We start from the raw sequence: 20,472 nt of genomic DNA, 5'->3' as shown, positions 1-20,472 counted from the left end.
AGAAAAAGTGAGAGAGAAATAAACCCTGAATTACGGTAACTTTACAAGGTAAATATTGGCTCTTGGTAGTCATGACTCTTCAAAAACCTTTGGTAAATTTTAAGATAATTAAGGATTCATGGTTTAAAAAAAAAACTTTCAAAAGTAAGGATCTAATACAAGTAAGGAGAAATAAAATGGAAGGAATCGAAATGAAATCGCAAGTAGAGAGGAACTAGGTTCAAACTGAATTTCTCAACTACTCCAAGGCAACTAGTTATACAAGAAAAGATTCATCTACCTAAAATCGAAACAGTACAGATTTACATCTTCCATGTTCTCTCTACATTTACATTTTCTAATCCAATAGTATCCAGCAGAATTTTAACATTTGATAACACTAAAGCAGAGAGTACACTAGATTCCTCACCAATGAGTGTATGATAGATAGGTCAAGGTTTCTCTACTATAGGTAGAATTCCTTATAGTGTTCCAAAAGAGAAAACAAGTAAGGTTGATTGTGGAAATGTAGCACTTTCTGGTTTCACCACTATAGCTTCCATTCAACACAGAAAAAGTAAAATGCATTCCATGGAATAAAGGAATCTGTTATTCAAACTGATCTAGAAACACTGATATTACAAAAACCTTTCGCATAGTTCTAATCTTAAGTAATTTCAGACACTAGTTTAATTTATAAGAAGGTCCCCTTCCTCTGATTCACCATGACAGCTTACCAAACTGCCCCCCAAATTCTGAAAAGATATCAAGCTTATGAATCATGTAGACACCCCGACTTGATGGGCTAACAACAATTTTAAAAGATAGCTAGTAACAGCACCAAAAATACATTTTTAAGTACATTATCTTGCTGATACTCAAAAAAACATTATCAGTTTGTAGTAAGGCTCATCTAAATTTTCATCCAGTCTTGGGACTCTTCTTAAAAAAAAGCCTTAAATCAATGATACAATTTAATCCTGAAACCTACACTAAGTAGTTTTAAAAATCATTACATAATAGTCTGCATTAAAAATTACAAGTATGCCTGCGCAACTTCTGCTTATTCTCTGTAAGACACTAGGTACAATTTTAATTTTTATTGCCCCAATGACTAATGCTGTTGAGCACCTTATACGCATAGCTACCATCCATGTATCTTCTATGGTGAAGTGTCTGTACAAATCTTTTGCCTGTTTTTAAATTGTATTGTTTGTGTTCTTACCAAGTTTATAGAGTGTTCTATATATTCTGGACACTAGTCCTTTAGCAAACATATACTTTGCATGTATTTTCTTCTTGTTGATGGCTTGCCTTTTCATTCTTCTAATAGAATCACTCAACAGAAGTTTTAAATTTTGATAAAATCTAATTTATCAGTTTTTCTGCATGTGAACTGTGTTTTGAGTGTTATATCTATGAAATCATTTTCTAAATCAAAAATCACAGAAATGTTCTCTTGTATTTTCTTCTAGATATGCTATAACTTAGGTTTTACATTTAGAGCTAGGATCCAATTTCAGTTAGTTTATTGTATAGGAAGTGAGGTAGGACTACAAGTTCACTGTTTCACATATGGCTACCCAATTGTGCCAGTACCATCTGTTGAAAAGACTACCTTTTCCCTGCTAAATTTGTCAAAAATCAGTTGTTCATTTAAGTGTGGGTCTATTTCTAGACTCACTTTTCAATTCCATTGATCTGTTTGTCTATCTTTTTGTCTTGTTTACTATCAGTTTTTATAGTAAGTCTTCAAATCAAGTGGGGTCAATCCTTCAATTCTGTTCTCTTTTAAAACCTTTGTCTGAGCCTGGTGATGGGTATTAAAGAGGGCATGGATTGCATGGAGCAGTGGGTGTTATATGCAAACAATGAATCATGGAAAACTACATAAAAACCTAATGATGTACTGTATGGTGACTAACAGAAAATTAAAAAAAAAAAAAAAAGCTTTGTCTATCTAGATCCTTTGCATTTCCATATGAATTTTCAAATCACTTTGTCAATTTCTAAATAAAAGCCTGCTGGGATTCAGATTATAACCACACTGAATTCATATAGATCACAGGGAGAATGGACATCTTAAACAATATTAAGTCTTCCTTTTCAGAGACAAGATTTATTAATTTATGTCTTTTTTCACCATTCACAAAGTTTTCTAGTTCTCTGTATGTCTTAGGAATCTTTTGTCAAATTCAACCTAAGTATTTCATATTTTTCATGCTATTATAAATGGTATTTTTGAATTTCAATTTCCAATTGCTTGTTAACAGTAGAGCATATAGAAGTAAAACTAATTTCTGTATATTAATCTTGTATCCTGACATCTTGCTAAATTCCTTTATTAATTTAAATTTTTTGTAAACTTAAAACAGAGTATCACTATATTACCTATTAGAATGGTTAAAACTAACAAGACTGACTATTACAAGTGTGGACATGTGGAGGAAGTAGAATTTTCATACACTACTGGTAGGAATGTAAAATTTTACAACTACTTTGAAAAACACCTTGGCAATTTCTTTAAAAGTTAAGCATACGTCTACCATATGATCTAGCCATTCCACTCCTATGTATTTACCAAAGAGAAAGGAAAGCATATGTCCACACAAAGACTTACATATGAACGCTCATAGCAGCTTGATTTGTTATAGCCAAAAACTAGAAACAACCCAAATATCCATCAACAGGTTAATGGATAAACCAACTGTGGGATATCTACCAGAATACTGCTCAGAAATAGAAAGGAATGAGTTACTGATACACAAAACAACATGGATAAATTTCCAAATTAACTGACTGGAAGAAGCCACAAAAACCAATACAAACTGTTTTATTTCATTTATATAAAATATTCTAGAGTGCCAACTAAATCTAGAGTGACAAAAAGATCAGCAAATGCCTGAGGAAGGCTTGCCAAATGCCATGAGGAAACTTTTGGGAGTGAGAGTCATGTTCATTACCTTGATACTGGTGATGTTTCACGTCAAAACTTACCAAACTATACATTTTCAGTAAGTGTAGTTTTTTTTGCATGTCATTTAGATCTCAATTTAAAAAAATAAAATAAATGTAAATATAAAATAATTGTCACCAGGTACCCGGAATATACTTTTTATATACTTTTTTTTAATATAATTCAAATACTGTAAAATTTGACATTTTAAGTGCACAGTTCAGCAGCTTTTCTGTATATTGATGAGGCTGTGCAACAATCACCACTATTTAATTCCAGAATATTTTCATCACCCCAAAGAGAAATTTGTAGCTGTTAGCAGTCACTCTACATTCCCTCCAGTCCTTCAAAATATATTTAATTTCTAGATGACAATGTATTTCATCAGGTCTCTGCAATTCAACCCTCAAGACCTTTCAAGTTTAAGAGATTATTTTAAGTTAATTTCAAGGGCCTGTGTAAACACTTCTACTCTTCATCATTTTCTTCTTTCCAATGAGAATCAGAACTATACTGATAAAGACACGGATAATTTCAGAGATGTTCCAATCATAAAAAATCATTTTGTATATATGTGTAATTGTAACAGTGATTCCCAATTATTACTTTTGTTAAAATATTAATCCCCAAAGTAGAAACTTTATCTTCCTCTTGGCTTTCCTTATTATCAATGCCAGGGTTGGCTAAGACAGAACCACAGAAGTGAATGACAAAGAGATGATGTCTTTGCAAATTTTGAATGGTACATAATCTGAAAAGCTTTAAAAATTTAAGTTAACATAATCCATCTTGAGATAATTCCACCATGAACTACATTTTCTCAACAACTATTCATCATTTAATATTTTAAAAACTTTGGGTAAAGCCAATGCCTCACTGGAAGGAAAATTTATACTCTACATTGAACCAACTCTGAACATTATGATTGATACTTGTGTCTGTTTTTTTTTTTTTAAAGAAGACATCACCATTTGCATTATAGCGTATGTTTTTTCTAGAAAAAAATGATAGTCATAATCAGAATCTAGCAATTTTTTTATTATGGAACAGTGTCAGTGATGAAAAATATACATAATAAACCTTGGAATAATTTGTGCCTGTTTTTAATGATTCTATTATCCTGCAGGTTATTTTGGGAGCAAAGAAATGAAATGTGATAAAGCAAAAAATAAAAGCTGATACTAGAATTTTTACACTCCTACATTTAGCACATACTGTGAAAAAAAAGACTCAAGCGTTACTCACTGATTAAAAATGAACTTTTTAACAGACTCTTAACTGTACAGAACAAACTAATGATTACCAGAGGAGAGGTGGGAAGGGGAATGGGTTAAATAGGTGATAGAGATTAAGGAGTGCGCTTGCTGTGATGAGCACCAGGTGATCTATGAAAGTGTTAAATCACTATATTATATACCTGAAACTAATAGAACACTGTATGTTAACTAGAATTTTAAAACTTAATTTTTTAATTTAAATAAATATTAACTTTTTATATAATATATTCCAAGCATACTAAATCACAAGTTAGATATATGCCCAATGATGTGCCTAAGCAATGTATTTGAGCATTAAAAATTGATATTGAAGTATCATTTATAAGGAGGCTATATTTCTTTAGGAAAAAATATGGAATAAGCATTTCAAACTGACTATGTAATTCAAATATCAAAGATAGAAAAATTCAAAAACATGTAATGCATATCTTTCTGCTATTATTTTCAAAGCACACCATCAAGAGTAAGTAGATGCTTGATACCTGAATTGGATATCATCAAAGACCTCTGGAACCTACAAAGGTACAGAATCACTAAACACATCCACTTCAGAAAAATTACTGGGTACCCAAAGAAAAGAAGAAAACCACAAAGCCTCATTAAAATGCAGGTGTTAGTTCTACACTATTCAAAATTTTGCCTGAAATATGAACTATATCACCATGGACCTTGCAGCCTGTTAACAGTCAAAACCATTAGTGTTAAATCCTTAGATGTCAAGAGTCTGTTCTAAATGCTTGAAAGATGAACGAACATATGAAGAAAGGAATTCAATAAATCTTCTAGGCATAATGTCAACATAGGATTTGTCACCAAAAAAAGTAACATTTCTTCTACAGAAATGAAAATTAAGTTCACATGAAAACCTGTACCCAAATGTTCACAGTAGCTCTATGCATAATGACCAAAAACTAGAAACAACAAAAATTTCCTTCAGTCCTTGAATCAATAAACTGTGGTACAACCACACAACAATATTCCACCAAACACCGAGTAACAAACAATGGCATAAATAAAAACTTGGATAAATCTCAGAACCATTATGCTAAACACAAAAAGCAGTCTCACAAGGTTACATACTTCATAATCCCATTTATGTGACGTTCTCCAAAAAATAAAACTAAACTGATGGAGAACCAATCAGTGGTTGCCAAAGTTAGGTGGGGAGGTGAGACTGTAGAGGGAGAGCAGGAGGGAATTTTTGGGGTGATGAAACTTATTCTATATCATGACTGCGCTACCAATTACATGAGTCTATGCTTGTGTTAAAACTCATAGGCATGTATACCCAGAAAAAAACAGCCAATCTTATCACATGAGAATTTAAAAAATAAACTGCATTTCTAAGAACTCAACTAATTTTATACACCTGTTTTGAAAAGTGTGACAATGTTGTAGACAGGCAATTGTTAAATACATTTATTCAAAAATATTTGTTACTGGCGATAACAAAAGCCAACAAATCAAGTGACTGAAAAATCTGTAAAAGTGTATTAGCTTTTTAATCAAAAGAGGACTTACCAAGTTCATTAAGACTCTGAGCAGCTTTTGTTATCTCTCTACTTCCCCCTTGCAGTTGTCCTTGGAGTCTCTTAGTGAGATACAAGATGCGAATTATTCTCCGAAGCAAATCACAGGCAACCTGTGCAAATATCACAATGTTCAATAAGTGTAATCAATCATGAAGCTTTATTACTATTCTGATGTGAATCTGTCCATTCTTTCCAGATGTTAAAGACTCATTTATGTCTTTTTTATGTTTTCTACCCATCAGAAACCTAAACAAATCATAAAGCTTGGAAAGCATCATTTAACAAAAAACTCCAATCTATCCCAAAAGAAGAAATTTGGGGATTGAGGTGCTGTGCAACCTAGGAACTCCTTTCCTCAGTCCTAGACCAGTTTTCTTCTCTAGGCCAGTGGTTCTCAGTCTTCATATTAAATTCAAATGTGTAGGTTCAAAAGTTCCAAGCCAATGCCATAGCCTGATCAATTAAATCAGAATCTGTAGAAGTGGGAACTAAGCATCAGTATTTTTTTTTTTTTTTTAATCTTCAGTGGTGCCAATGTACAAGCAAGGTTGACAGCTACTGTGTTGGTGCTGCCTACCTATTGCCTCTTATTGTTTCTAGTTCTGGTTTCTCTTTTCTAGGTCCACAGGGGAGCAGACTTAAAACTTCTCCCGATTTCACTAGTCCTTAAAGAGTAAGTATCCCCTACTTGAATTTTCCTAATGGTTCTTTTATCACTGATAACAAGCTATGAAACAGTTATTAAAACAAAAAGAAACTACTATATGTATGTGTGTGTCTATGTATGTATATGTACGTGTGTGTGTGTGTGCATTTAACACTTCCTATTCTCTTTTCATCACCAGATCTAATACTGCATCTTTACCTAGCCAGAAGACTAAGACACAAAATGAAGACCCATGTATTTCAGGACACTATTATGGAAGCTGGATCCAGAGCAATTGCCTCAGGAAGAGACAGAAGAGGGGAGACTGATGGAATAACAGGTATGTAGTGACCTTTAGCATCAGGACTGATAACAAAGAGAGACAGTCTATGCTGTTCATTACCACCATCTTTGTGGCCCTGAAGCTGGTTGAGAGGAACATCTCCCATCTAAGGAGGAAAATCATAACTGGAGGCAGTAAGAATTAAAAGCACCAGGAAGAGTTAAGACTCCATCTATAAACATTTTTTTTTTTCTGAATGAAACACACATACACATCCGGAGAACCACACATGCACCCACATAACATACAGAGACACAAAACATAAAATTTGTTCAAAAATACAATGTTTACAAACATATATAAGACAAAGGCGACCAGTTACTAAACAGGCTTCCCTGAATGTTTTTCTGAGTAACTATAGTCTAAAAGCACTTACAATGATAAAAAAATGCCAACTAAGAATTTGTCCCTGAAAATTGGAAGATTTGGGCATCTTTATCTTTTAATTAAATTTTATTTATTTTCTGGATAATATAAGCACAATTCAAGATTCAAAAGAAAAAAAGTCACCCTCATATCTCTATGTCACAAATATGCACTTACCAAAAACAGTCACTGTTATCAGTTTCTTGCTTGTCAGGACACCGTTTTTAAACGAACCATTTGGAATGCAGAATCCCTAGTAATCATTCCTCTGGGATTCTAAATACATCATGAGGAGAAATACCAGATCTTACTTTAGTCTAATCACCTAGAATTGTGCTTCTAGAATTCCCCAGTACATACCCAATAAAGGATATGCCCTCAAAAATGAAATCTTTGAGCTTATTTCTAATGCTTTTATTTTTAACCACACTTAATCTGTCAGCAAGTCTTATCGACTATTCTTCTGTTGCATAACACAACAGTTACATTATCTCTGGTCCTACAAGCATCACCTAATCCAAATCTTTACCACCTTCACCCTCACAATGTGGTGTACCAGCTAGCTTTCCAATCTCTTCCTGAAATCCACCCTGCTAGATTTATCTTCCTAGAAACACAGTTTCCAGCACTCCAACCCCCTTTTTAATAAACTTCAGCAGCTCTCTGCTGACAGATTATGTTGAATCTCTCACAACAGCATTTAATGAAATGCTCAGTCAAAAAGTCTTAGATAATCTATAAGGCATCATTTACCACCATTTCCTGATAGAGTGGCCTCCACTCTGGTCAATTTCCCTTCCTTAATTTTTATTTCAGACTTTTATAACCGAATATAATACAAACATTATTCAGCACTAAAAAGAAATGAGATATCAAGCCCAGAAAAGGCATAGAGGAACCTTAAATGCATGTTACTAAGTGAAAGAAGTTAATCTGAAAAGGTTGTATATTGTATGGTTCCAAGTATCTAACATTTCTGGAAAAGGCAAAACTACGAAGAAAGGAAAAAGATAGTGGCTGCCAAAGTTTAGAGGAATGAATAGGCAGAGTACAAAGGATTTTTAAAATACTCTGTATAACACTATAATGATGGACACAGGTCACCATATGTTTGTCCCAAACCACTGAATGTACACCAAGAGTAACCCTGATGTAAACTATGGACTTCGGGAGATAGTGATGTGTCGATGTAAGTTCACCAAGTGTAACACATGTACCTTCTGAGGGGTTGGGGGAGATGGTGATTAAGGGGAAGGCCATGCATGGGTGGGGACAGGGGATATAGGAGACACCTCCATCTTCCTCTTACTTTCGCTGTGAACCAAAAACTGCTCTTAAAAATAGTCTTAGAAATAGATACAGATATTACAAACACAGAAAACCACACGCAAAAATTATAGCTAACTGAACTTGGAACCACCATGTAGATCGGAAGACAGAACCATGTCAGTGACTACAGAAGCTCTCCATGTATGTACCCTATCCTAGCTCTCCCATCCCAACCAAGAAACACCACTACTCTGGTTTTTGTGGTAATCACTTCCTTACTTTTATTTATGGTTTTATTACTGAAATATATGTACCCAACTGCTATAGTTTAAATTTGCCTTTTTTTTAAATCCATATAGGTTCCCTTATCATCTCTTACTTTTTCTTTGCAATCTGCTAAGTATACTGGACCATCTGTCCTATACACTTCCCCACAGACTGGGTTTCACAGAGTTCATTCCAACAGTACAGCTGAACATGTTCCTCTGTCTTGCATGTTTCCTATATGTTGGCAGTTGGACATACACAGACTTGCCAGACTCAGGCTTAATATTTTGAGTATTTTCCTCAGGTACCGGTGCATGTGCAGCACATGCATGATTTTCTCTCTTTCTGTGTCATTAGCAGTCACTGATAGTCAATGTCAAAATCCATTAAAATACAGAGATTACTCTAATTCTATCATTTTGTCTTTATTTGCTAGCATATAAAATTTCCCCATAAAAAGAAACTTTACCTTACCTACTATTTGTTTACCTGGTGGTACTGTTCATATAGAAAAGTAAAAATAAGTATTTGATTCCTTCCCTTGCTTCATCAGATTTCAAAATTAAAGACTGCTTTCCTGATATCTACAAAAGATGAACAATTAGTGGGTTTTGTTTTGTTTGGGATGTCAGTATGAACTCAGAGATTTAAACATAATAAATAAAGGATGCCACACTACTGTAGCTCTTATCCTTGCAGATGCTGACCTTATCCCTTTGTGGCCAGTGGGAGACTCTCAGGGTGATCAATTGTACCAAATGACCGAGAAAGAGGTCTCCCAGGACCTGGGACTTCCAGTGCTAAAACTGGGATTGTTGGTCACCCCAAAGACTCTTCAAGTTGGCTCCTCAATCCTTTTGTCTTGACTTGTCTTAGAGTGGCTAATAGGTTCTTTGATATACAGTATAAAAATACTCCAGGATCATTTTATACATTTCATGCCCCACACCTGGAATCAAAGGTTTATCAAAGAAGCCCTAGTTTCTTTTAGATGTCAGGAGCATTTCAACCACCACGACCAAGTGGGATTTATTCCAGGGCTGCAAGTTTGGTTCAACATCCGCAAATCAATCAATGTGATACAACACATTAATAAAAGAAAGAACAAGAACCATATGATACTCTCCATAGATGCTGAAAAAGCATTTGACAAAGTACAGCATCCCTTCCTGATCAAAACTCTTCAAAGTGTAGGGATAGAGGGCACATACCTCAGTATTATCAAAGCCATCTATGAAAAACCCACCGCAAATATCATTCTCAATGGAGAAAAACTGAAAGCTTTTCCGCTAAGGTCAGGAACACGGCAGGGATGTCCGTTATCACCACTGCTCTTCAACATAGTACTAGAAGTCCTAGCCTCAGCAATCAGACAACAAAAGGAAATTAAAGGCATCCAAATCGGCAAAGAAGAAGTCAAACTATCACTCTTCGCAGATGATATGATACTATATGTGGAAAACCCAAAAGACTCCACTCCAAAACTGCTAGAACTTGTACAGGAATTCAGTAAAGTGTCAGGATATAAAATCAATGCCCAGAAATCAGTTGCATTTCTCTACACCAACAACAAGACAGAAGAAAGAGAAATTAAGGAGTCCATCCCATTTACAATTGCACCCAAAACTATAAGATACCTAGGAATAAACCTAACCAAAGAGACTAAGAATCTATACACAGAAAACTATAAAGTACTCATGAAAGAAATTGAGGAAGACACAAAGAAATGGAAAAATGTTCCATGCTCCTGGATTGGAAGAATAAATATTGTGAAAATGTCTATGCTACCTAAAGCAATCTACACATTTAATGCAATTCCTATCAAAGTACCATCCATTTTTTTCAAAGAAATGGAACAAATAATCCTAAAATTTATATGGAACCAGAAAAGACCTCGAATAGCCAAAGGAATATTGAAAAAGAAAGCCAAAGTTGGTGGCATCACAATTCCGGACTTCAAGCTCTATTACAAAGCTGTCATCATCAAGACAGCATGGTACTGGCACAAAAACAGACACATACATCAATGGAACAGAATAGAGAGCCCAGAAATAGACCCTCAACTCTATGGTCAACTAATCTTCGACAAAGCAGGAAAGAATGTCCAATGGAAAAAAGACAGCCTCTTCAATAAATGGTGTTGGGAAAATTGGACAGCCACATGCAGAAAAATGAAATTGGATCATTTCCTTACACCACACACGAAAATAGACTCAAAATGGATGAAGGATCTCAATGTGAGAAAGGAATCCATCCAAATCCTTGAGGAGAACACAGGCAGCAACCTCTTCGACCTCAGCCACAGCAACATCTTCCTAGGGACATCGCCAAAGGCAAGGGAAGCAAGGGCAAAAATGAACTATTGGGATTTTATCAAGATCAAAAGCTTTTGCACAGCAAAGGAAACAGTTAACAAAACCAAAAGACAACTGACAGAATGGGAGAAGATATTTGCAAATGACATATCAGATAAAGGGCTAGTGTCCAAAATCTATAAAGAACTTAGCAAACTCAACACCCAAAGAACAAATAATCCAATCAAGAAATGGGCAGAGGACATGAACAGACATTTCTGCAAAGAAGACATCCAGATGGCCAACAGACACATGAAAAAGTGCTCCACATCACTCGGCATCAGGGAAATACAAATCAAAACCACAATGAGATACCACCTCACACCAGTCAGAATGGCTAAAATTAACAAGTCAGGAAATGACAGATGCTGGCGAGGATGCGGAGAAAGGGGAACCCTCCTACACTGTTGGTGGGAATGCAAGCTGGTGCAACCACTCTGGAAAACAGCATGGAGGTTCCTCAAAATGTTGAAAATAGAACTACCCTATGACCCAGCAATTGCACTGCTGGATATTTATCCTAAAGATACAAACGTAGTGATCCGAAGGGGCACGTGCACCCGAATGTTTATAGCAGCAATGTCTACAATAGCCAAACTATGGAAAGAACCTAGATGTCCATCGACAGATGAATGGATAAAGAAGATGTGGTATATATACACAATGGAATACTATGCAGCCATCAAAAGAAATGAAATCTTGCCATTTGCGACGACGTGGATGGAACTAGAGGGTATCATGCTTAGCGAAATAAGTCAATCGGAGAAAGACAACTATCATATGATCTCCCTGATATGAGGGAGAGGAGATGCAACATGGGGGGTTAAGGGGGTAGGAGAAGAGTAAATGAAACAAGATGGGATTGGGAGGGAGACAAACCATAAGTGACTCTTAATCTCACAAAACAAACTGAGGGTTGATGGGGGGAGGGGGGTTGGGGGGGTGGGATTATGGACACTGGGGAGGGTATGTGCTATGGTGAGTGCTGTGAAGTATGTAAACCTGGCGATTCACAGACCTGTACCCTTGGGGATAAAAATATATGTTTATAAAAAAAAAATTAAAAAAAAAAATTAAAAAAAAATTCTGGGAACATTCTGGGAACTAGGTTTGCTCATTTCTGTGACTTTTCAGCAGACATAGCTAGGAAATGTCAGAATCAAATTATCACATAAATATTCATTTGCTTTATTCCATAATATACATAAAAGATTCTCAGATTCATATTATACATATACATATGTATAAAAATATATGCATATGTGATGTATATATCAAGATAAAATTAAAATACCTCATGAGTTCATACTGATATTTCCAATTAAAAATCAGGAGTACAGGGTGTTCACTTATTCTAACTTATAACTGTACTTTATTTCTTCTGCAGAGACTTCTGGCTCAGACATGAGAAATAACAGAATTAGAAAAATTTTAAATTATCCATTTGCTTTGCTGCACAACACACAGAAAACATTATCTCAATACAAAACCCACACTACAAACACAAACATGACAGCTGAAGATAGTTTTTAAAACATTGTTTTGCACATGCTCTCCATACATTTCTTTTAGAGTTGAGTTTTACTTGTCAAAACATACAGCCGTTACATATTATACTTCCCTTTATATCCTTCATTTAATCTCAGCTCTAATGCTTAACACCAGTCTTACTTTGGTGTTTTTCTAGTCATTCTCGAGTGCGCTATCAGATTCCCAAGGAAAGATTCACAGGAGCAATCATCCCTGCATTCTTGTTTGTGGATGGCGATCTCTATACTTGAACATAACTTTGGAAAGTCTACCAAATACCTATTGTTGCAGGAAAAAAAACAACCCAAAACTTAGTGGTTGAACATGATTTGCTAGGTCCCACACTTCTGTGGGGAATTTTGGCAGGGTTCAAATGCCCCACATGTTGTCACTCTGCTGCACCTAGCTAACAAGAAAGCTGGTCTGGACAATATCAGAAGGCTTCACTCCAGTATCTGGTGCCTCAGTGCTTCTGCACCTATCATCTCCACATGGTTAGCTGGGCTTCCTCACAGCATGGTGGTCTTAAGGCAGTTGGACTGCTTACACAGACTGTGGCTTTCCCAAAGCAGAGCAAAAGTGGCGATGCCCCCTGCAGGCAAGGCCCAGAATAGCACAAGATCACTTCCACAGCACAGGTTCTTTGGTTTTGCTAAGGTAGTTGCTCTCTGTTTTTACAGCATTTGGGGACACTGGCATTTTAAGTTGCTACTATCTTTCCCCTTCCTTCCTGGCACATTCACTTGTTTGGTGGATAATTATACAGCTAGCAAAATAAGGCATCATTCCAATTCTATCTATAATAAAATAGATAAAATCAACACCACATTAACTGAAAACTGAAAGGGATCCTATTAAACTATATGGTAAAAACCACCTACCTATAAAACATCAACATATAGAAAAGAGAAAATGTTTTAAGGACGATTCCTTCCTTCCTTATTCAAAATTTTCTCAAACTTTCTTACTTATATGATTTCAAAGTTAAAAAATTATATTAAAAACTTTCCAGTAAAAAGCTAATATATGTGTAGGACTTTAAAAAAAAGTAAAATGATAAAAAGTTAAAAAAATAATTTGAAAAGATAAAAATGTTATATAATAGGTATGGGATTATATCTCAACAAAGCTATTACACTGAAAGTTAAAAAACTCATTTTCTTATATAATTTTAAAGTTAAAAAAATTTTAAATACTCTCTGTAAGAGATAATAAGCTCTTCAAAATTTCTTTCTGAAAAACTCTGAGGCAGTTCATAAGCAAACAATGTTACTAAAATGAGCTCAGATAGATGATTCTTGGGGTGATAATTAAATTCAACTCATGTATTCATGTATATAGATGAAGTCAGAAGCCTCTGCTTGGAGAAAGAAAAGGCTTCTGGAAAGAGTGAAATGGGGATAAAAAGCAAAAAGAATTAAATGTAAAAGTACTTTCTTCTAATTGAAAGAACAATCATAGTGATTTTATGTTCAAGGCAAAAACTTCGTAGCTCTTTCTTTCTTGCTTTCTTGTACCACATGCATTTAAATGAATTAGGAGCTCAAAGAATAAAAAGATTAAACAGGAACATTAAAGTTTCCCCAATGTTCAAAACAGATATGACTAAACAAAGTGAACAGCATAAAAATGGTTAAAACATAATAAGCTTTGGAAGGGGCCCTAGACTTCAAAATAGTTTTAAAGGCAGCACATTGGGACGCCTGAGTGGCTCAGTTGGTTAAGCAGCTGCCTTCGGCTCAGGTCATGATCCCAGCGTCCTGGGATCGAGTCCCACATCGGGCTCCTTGTTCTGTGGGGAGCCTGCTTCTCCCTCTGCCTCTGCCTGCCACTCTGTCTGCCTGTGCTCGCTCTCTCTCTCTCTCTCTCTCTGACAAATAAATAAATAAAATCTTTAAAAAAATAAAAAATAAAAAAATAAAGGCAGCACATTTCTAAGAAGAATTTCCTTCCTAAAGTAAGCCTGCATAGGAGTCAATCCAAGAAAAATTTAAATACTGGAAATAAACATACCAAAATGTCCATATGCATATTTCTTTCTCTTTATTTTCCCCTCATCTCTTTCTTCCATTTAAATATTCTTTAAAATAAGGGTGTAGAAAATCAGCACAAATATTTAATAACAATAATAAAAGTAAAAAGTGTTTATTTAAACACAAACAATCCTGACTTCTCATGCTTGTGTAACCATAAAAAATAAGGACATTCATAAAAGAAAAGATCACAGCTTCACAAAATTTTAGAGCTGGAAGGGAATTCACCGATTCATTCCAAACTTTCATTGTAAAAAAATATACCACCACCACCGCCACCACAAAAATGGTAATTTGGTGTGGTGAAGGATGAGTTAACTAACCTTATTGTGGTAATCATCTCACAATATATACAGATATCAAATCATCATGTTATACATTTTAAGCTTATACAATGTTATACATCAGTTATATCTCAATAAAGCTGGGGGGAGGGGAAGATACTCAAGTTCCTTCACTACCATGCAGCTAGAGTGATGAGGAATAGCAGTCAGGCCTCAGAAGTCTTAGACCAGTGTACTTCATGGGTACTTACATAACTGGACTTGTTTCTCCTTTTTTTTTTTTTAACCTAGAACAAGCTTCTAGGAAACAGGAATTATATGGTCTACTTTTTGTATATATTCCACAAAATCAAAAGCAAAGAATAGTAAACTTAGAGAAAGAATTATCATTTCATAGTCAAAACGCTGCTGCACACTGGCTTTATGAACTCAAGCAAATAACTTTCAGAATCTAGGGTTACTTATCCATAAAATGATGAGATATGCAACTTCTAAACATTATTATAAAAGTCAAATGATTCAGAATATTTGAAATTTTCATTCATTATAAAGTCCTGCATAAACATTAAATTTCCCTTATTGCTAATAATTAGCTAAGAGGCAAAAATAAACAGGTTCTTAAAATTACTGTCAGAGGAATATGTTGAACAAAGGGGAAAAAAAGAAATGCATGATTCTGACAGGCTTAAGATCTGGAGCTGAAAGCAAAGAAGTGAACTAAAATTAAAATTTTAGTTGAAAAATCAAATTTTAATTTGCTATCTAAAATTAAACATAAATCTACCATCCTTGCATGTTAGTTTATTCTTTCATAAGAAAAAAAAATTCCCCTGACATAATACCATGATTTTGAGTACAAAATGAGAATGTTATCCTAAAAAAGCAGTATCTAAATCCCAACTTATCTATGAGGAGGTATTGTTTTAATGTGGATTTCAGCAAAAAAGTAAGACATTAACTTGCAGGAGAGAACTTTTACAATGTTCTGGGCACTTGTAGTACCCATACTCCTCAGCAAAGTAGCTTGGGCAGGTCCTTCCACATGGTTCACCAAACTTCAGGTCATAGAGGACCCTGAGGCCTTAGCCACAACTCATTAGATTGGGGAACAGTGCTAGGTCAAAGGAAACCGTACCAAGTCTGTCACCAGTGGCCTATGACATTGTCTTGCACAAGAACTGCCCAAAACTGTTACTGGCAGGGAAGTGGCAATAAGCACTTAAGAAGCACATAAGAAACCTTGAAACAAAAGCAGCGAGAGTAAGAAGAAACAATAAGCAAGTGAAAAGGATCATGAGAGTTTACCCACTGTGGCAGAAAGAAAAAGCTGCAGATAGAGATGCAAACACACAGAGCCTGAGTCACAGAGAAGCGTGAATGTTGGTATGCTATTACAGGCCAAGCAATGTCTTACTGTGCACGCGTGTCACACTGTTTCAGGATTCCTCTTTGGCTGTTAGGACAGGTTCCCATGTATCCTCACTGCTTCACATGCTCTTAAAGTAGCTATCCCTGAAATAACCTGAAAGTATCTCTTCTCTATCTGAAAAAGACTAAGACATCCACACTCTTTCTCACATGCTGTATTTCTCAAGTTGTTATAGGAGGGATGTGTAAGTACATTAAAAAAAATTTTTTAGAAGGAAAAAATGAAACCAGATGGGATCAGGAGGGAGACAAAACATAAGAGACTCTTAATCTCACAAAACAAACTGAGGGTTGCGGCAGGGAGAGGGTAGGGAGAGGGTGGTTGGGTTATGGACAATGGGGAAAGTATGTGCTATGGTGAGTTCTGTGAAGTGTGTAAGCCTGACAATTCACAGACCTGTACCCCTGGGGCTAATAATACATTATATGTTAATTTAAAAAATTTAAAAAAATTTTTAGTATACCATGTATGTTTTGTTCAGAAACATATATTACATATTTAGAAAGAATGTTAAAACTAGGGCACAGATTAAGGAAAAGATCATTTTATTCATTTCTTAAACATTTAACTATTTGGTACATAATGCTATGCTAAGGCTAGAGATTCAAATATTAACAATATATGATCACAGCCCTTAAGTACCTCAGTCTTATAAGAGCATAAAGAAGGTAAAAACTATGCAGAAAGTACTATAATGGAAGTATCTACAGTACTCTAAAGGAACCAAAAAAATGAAAAATATTCTGCTTTGCCAGAAGGAAGGGCAGGAGAGGCCCTCACAAAAGAATTGACAGATCAGTTAGAGTCTGTTGAATGACAAGAACATTCTGAGTTAGACAAAAAAAGAAAATGTGCAAAGAAAATGTGAGAATTTCTAGCAAAAGGCAAAGTTGATAAAGGCAAGCAGAAGCCATATCATGAAGGGGCTTACATGCCATAGTGAGGACTTGACCCTTCATTCTCTTTCTTGTTAAGAAACTGAATACTTTTAAGTATTTTTTAATTAATTTAATTTAAATATTTTTTAATATTTAATTTAATTTAATTTAATTAATTAAATTAATTAAAAATAGACCTTCCCTATGACCCTGCAATTGCACTACTGGGTATTTACCCCAAAGATACAGATGTAGTGAAAAGAAGGGCCATCTGTACCCCAATGTTTATAACAGCAATGGCCACGGTTGCCAAACTGTGGAAAGAACCAAGATGCCCTTCAACAGACGAATGGATAAGGAAGATGTGGTCCATATACACTATGGAGTATTATGTCTCTATCAGAAAGGATGAATACCCAACTTTTGTAGCAACATGGACGGGACTGGAAGAGATTATGCTGAGTGAAATAAGTCAAGCAGAGAGAGTCAATTATCATATGGTTTCACTTATTTGTGGAGCATAACAAATAACATGGAGGACATGGGGAGATGGAGAGGAGAAGGGAGTTGAGGGAAATTCGAAGGGGAGGTGAACTATGAGAGACTATGGACTCTGAAAAACAACCTGAGGGTCTTGAAGAGGCGGGGGGTGGGAGGTTGGGGGAACAAGGTGGTGGGTATTAGGGAGGGCACGTATTGTATGTAGCACTGGGTGTGGTGCAAAACAATGAGTACTGTCACGCTGAAAAGAAATTAAAAAAAAAATTATGGAACAAGTAACTTCATTGTTTCTTAACAACTTCATTGTTTCTTAAAAAAACCACACACACACACACACAAAAATAAAAAACAAATTAAAAATTAATTATTATAAATAATTTATAAATTATTATAAATTTTATTTTATAATAAGTTAAAATTTATTTATTATTTTATAATAAGTTAAAATTTTATTATTATAAATTTATAATTTATAAATTATTATAAATTTAAATTAAAATTAAATTAAAAATTAATTAATTTAATTAAAATTAAAATTAATCAAATTAAGAATTTAATTTGATTTAAATATTTTTTAAGTATTAAGTATTTATTTTATAAAAAAGATAAGACATGTGAGTCTTCTATTTTCAGTATGGCACTAGATTGTTAGCTTACCACGGAAAACAACTAAAAATGTTGTAGGACATGTAAAAATGTATGAAAAGCATCAAAGAAGTGATAAAACATATAGAAATACCAAGCTAAAAGTGAAGTACAGGAGAATCCAGAGAGAAAAGAAGCAAATCCACTTGAAATCTGAGAATACTGGCTAATCTTGGAAAACTACAACCTACATCTTAACAGCCAAGATTGGAGGCCAAATGGAGCAGATAGTTAAAACTGATTAAATTTAATGTTGTTCTTAGACTGATAGTGATTTCTGATGCCACGCAGAAACAAAACCAATCTTCTCTTAAGGACTCAGATATTCTAAAAAATAACTTCTCAAAAAAAAAAAAAAAAAAAATGTCCAGCACACAGCAAAAATAATCAGGCACCCAAAGAAATTGAACTCCATTAGACAAAACAGGCCAAACATACTACAAAAAGAAACATACCTACAAACACAACAAACACTGTACCTTCCAGAGTCAGATAACAGAAAACCTCTGCAGAATATGTACAAAGAGGTAAAAGTCAGAACGCAAGAAACAGGACAGGTCATACAGCATTTCAGGAAAATAAAAATCGAACTTTTAAAAATAAAATAAACATTGCCAAAATTTAGCAAAATAATCATAGACTAGTTTAATCACAGGCTGTAATTGGCTAGATAAAGAATGAAATGAAAATGCAACCAGGAAAAAGTCCAGGAAAGACAAAAAAACACATAGATCAAGGAAACGTGAGTAAATGGCTTGGATGACAAAGAAAGCTGAGCATACATTTATTAGATTCTAAAGACAAAGGAGAGAGACAATGATGTATATTTGAAGAAATTATGGTTTACAAATGATGAAAGAGATAAACTCGCAGATGGAAAAAGAAAAACTAATTATACTTGAGATGAATAAAAAGGAACCACATTCTGAAACTGAAGGGAATCAAAAAGAGAAAATCCTAAAAGAAGCCAGAAGAAAACTACAGATTACCTTAAAAAAAATCCAGGTCAGAATCAAAGCTTTTCAACAACTAAAACAGAAGGCAGAACATAATGGAATGATATATTCCAAGTGCAGAAAATAATAAAGGAAGGAAGGAAATAGGTCAAAAACCAACTTTTAAAAATGAGCAAAAATCTGAATAAGAGAAGATATACAAACGGCTAATAGACACTATAATTAACAGTCTATTTCTTGGTTTGGCTCTCCTTTTCCCTTTGCTCTTTTGTTTTGTTTCTGGAATTCCACATATGAATGAAATCATATGCTATTTGTCTTTCTCTGATTAACTTCACTTAGCATCATATCTTCTAGATCCATCTATGTTGTTGCAAATGGTAAGAGCTCATTCTTTTTGTGGCTGAATAACATTCCATTGTGTTATATATACCACATCTTCTTTGCCCATTCATCGACTGATGGACACTTGGGTTGCTTCCATATCCTGGCTATTGTAAATAATGCTGCTACAAATATAGGGGTGCAGGTATCCCTCTGAATTAGTGTTTTTGTATTCTTTGGGTTAATACCCAGTAATGCGACTGCTGGACGATAGGGTTAATTCTACTTTTAACTTCATGAGGAACGTACATACTGTTTTCCACAGTGGCAGCACCAGTTTGCATTCCCACCAGCACTGATGGTTACCAGAGGGGAGGTAAAGTGGAGGGTGGGTTAGACAGATGATGGGAATTAAGGAGTATACTTATTTTTTTTTTTAAAGATTTTATTTTTTTGACAGAGACCACAAGTAGGCAGAGTGGCAGGCAGAGAGAGGGGAGGAAGCAGGCTCCCTGCTGAGCAGAGAGCCCGATACGGGGCTCGATCCCAAGACCCTGGGACCCTGGGACCATGACCTGAGCCTAAGGCAGAGGCCCTAACCCACTGAGCCACCCAGGCGCCCCAAGGAGTATACTTATTTTGATGAGTACCTAGTGATAACACGGAATTGTTGAATCACTGTATTGTACACCTGAAACTAGTAACACCGTAAAAAAAAAAAAAAAAAGATTTTTTAAAATGGCCAATAGGTACAATAAAACATGCTCAAATCTTTAGTCATTACAGAAATTCAAATTAAAACAACCATGAAGGGGGTGCCCGGGTGGCTCAGTTGGTTAAGACTCTGCCTTCAACTCAGGTCATGATCCCAGGGTCCTGGGATTGAGCCCTGCACTGGGCTCC

At 35.1% G+C, this 20,472-nt stretch overlaps 1 protein-coding gene across 1 annotated transcript in view; it reads right to left on the bottom strand.

The window, feature by feature from the left end:
- LOC111155239 (component of oligomeric golgi complex 5) overlaps window positions 1–20,472 on the bottom strand; it is a 300,576-nt gene that overhangs the window by 244,518 nt on the left and 35,586 nt on the right. Inside the window, exon 4 of the mRNA XM_022515352.1 lies at window positions 5,734–5,880. Within this exon, the coding sequence (XP_022371060.1) occupies window positions 5,734–5,880 (147 nt within the window). The remainder of the gene's footprint in view (window positions 1–5,733; window positions 5,881–20,472) is intronic.

Source organism: Enhydra lutris, unplaced genomic scaffold (assembly GCF_002288905.1).
Source record: "Enhydra lutris kenyoni isolate GAN:26980312 unplaced genomic scaffold, ASM228890v2 scaffoldscaffold40, whole genome shotgun sequence".
Classification (NCBI taxonomy): domain Eukaryota; kingdom Metazoa; phylum Chordata; class Mammalia; order Carnivora; family Mustelidae; genus Enhydra; species Enhydra lutris.
Note: the sequence above shows the minus strand (reverse complement) of the source record. Positions and strands in the feature narration are given on the sequence as shown.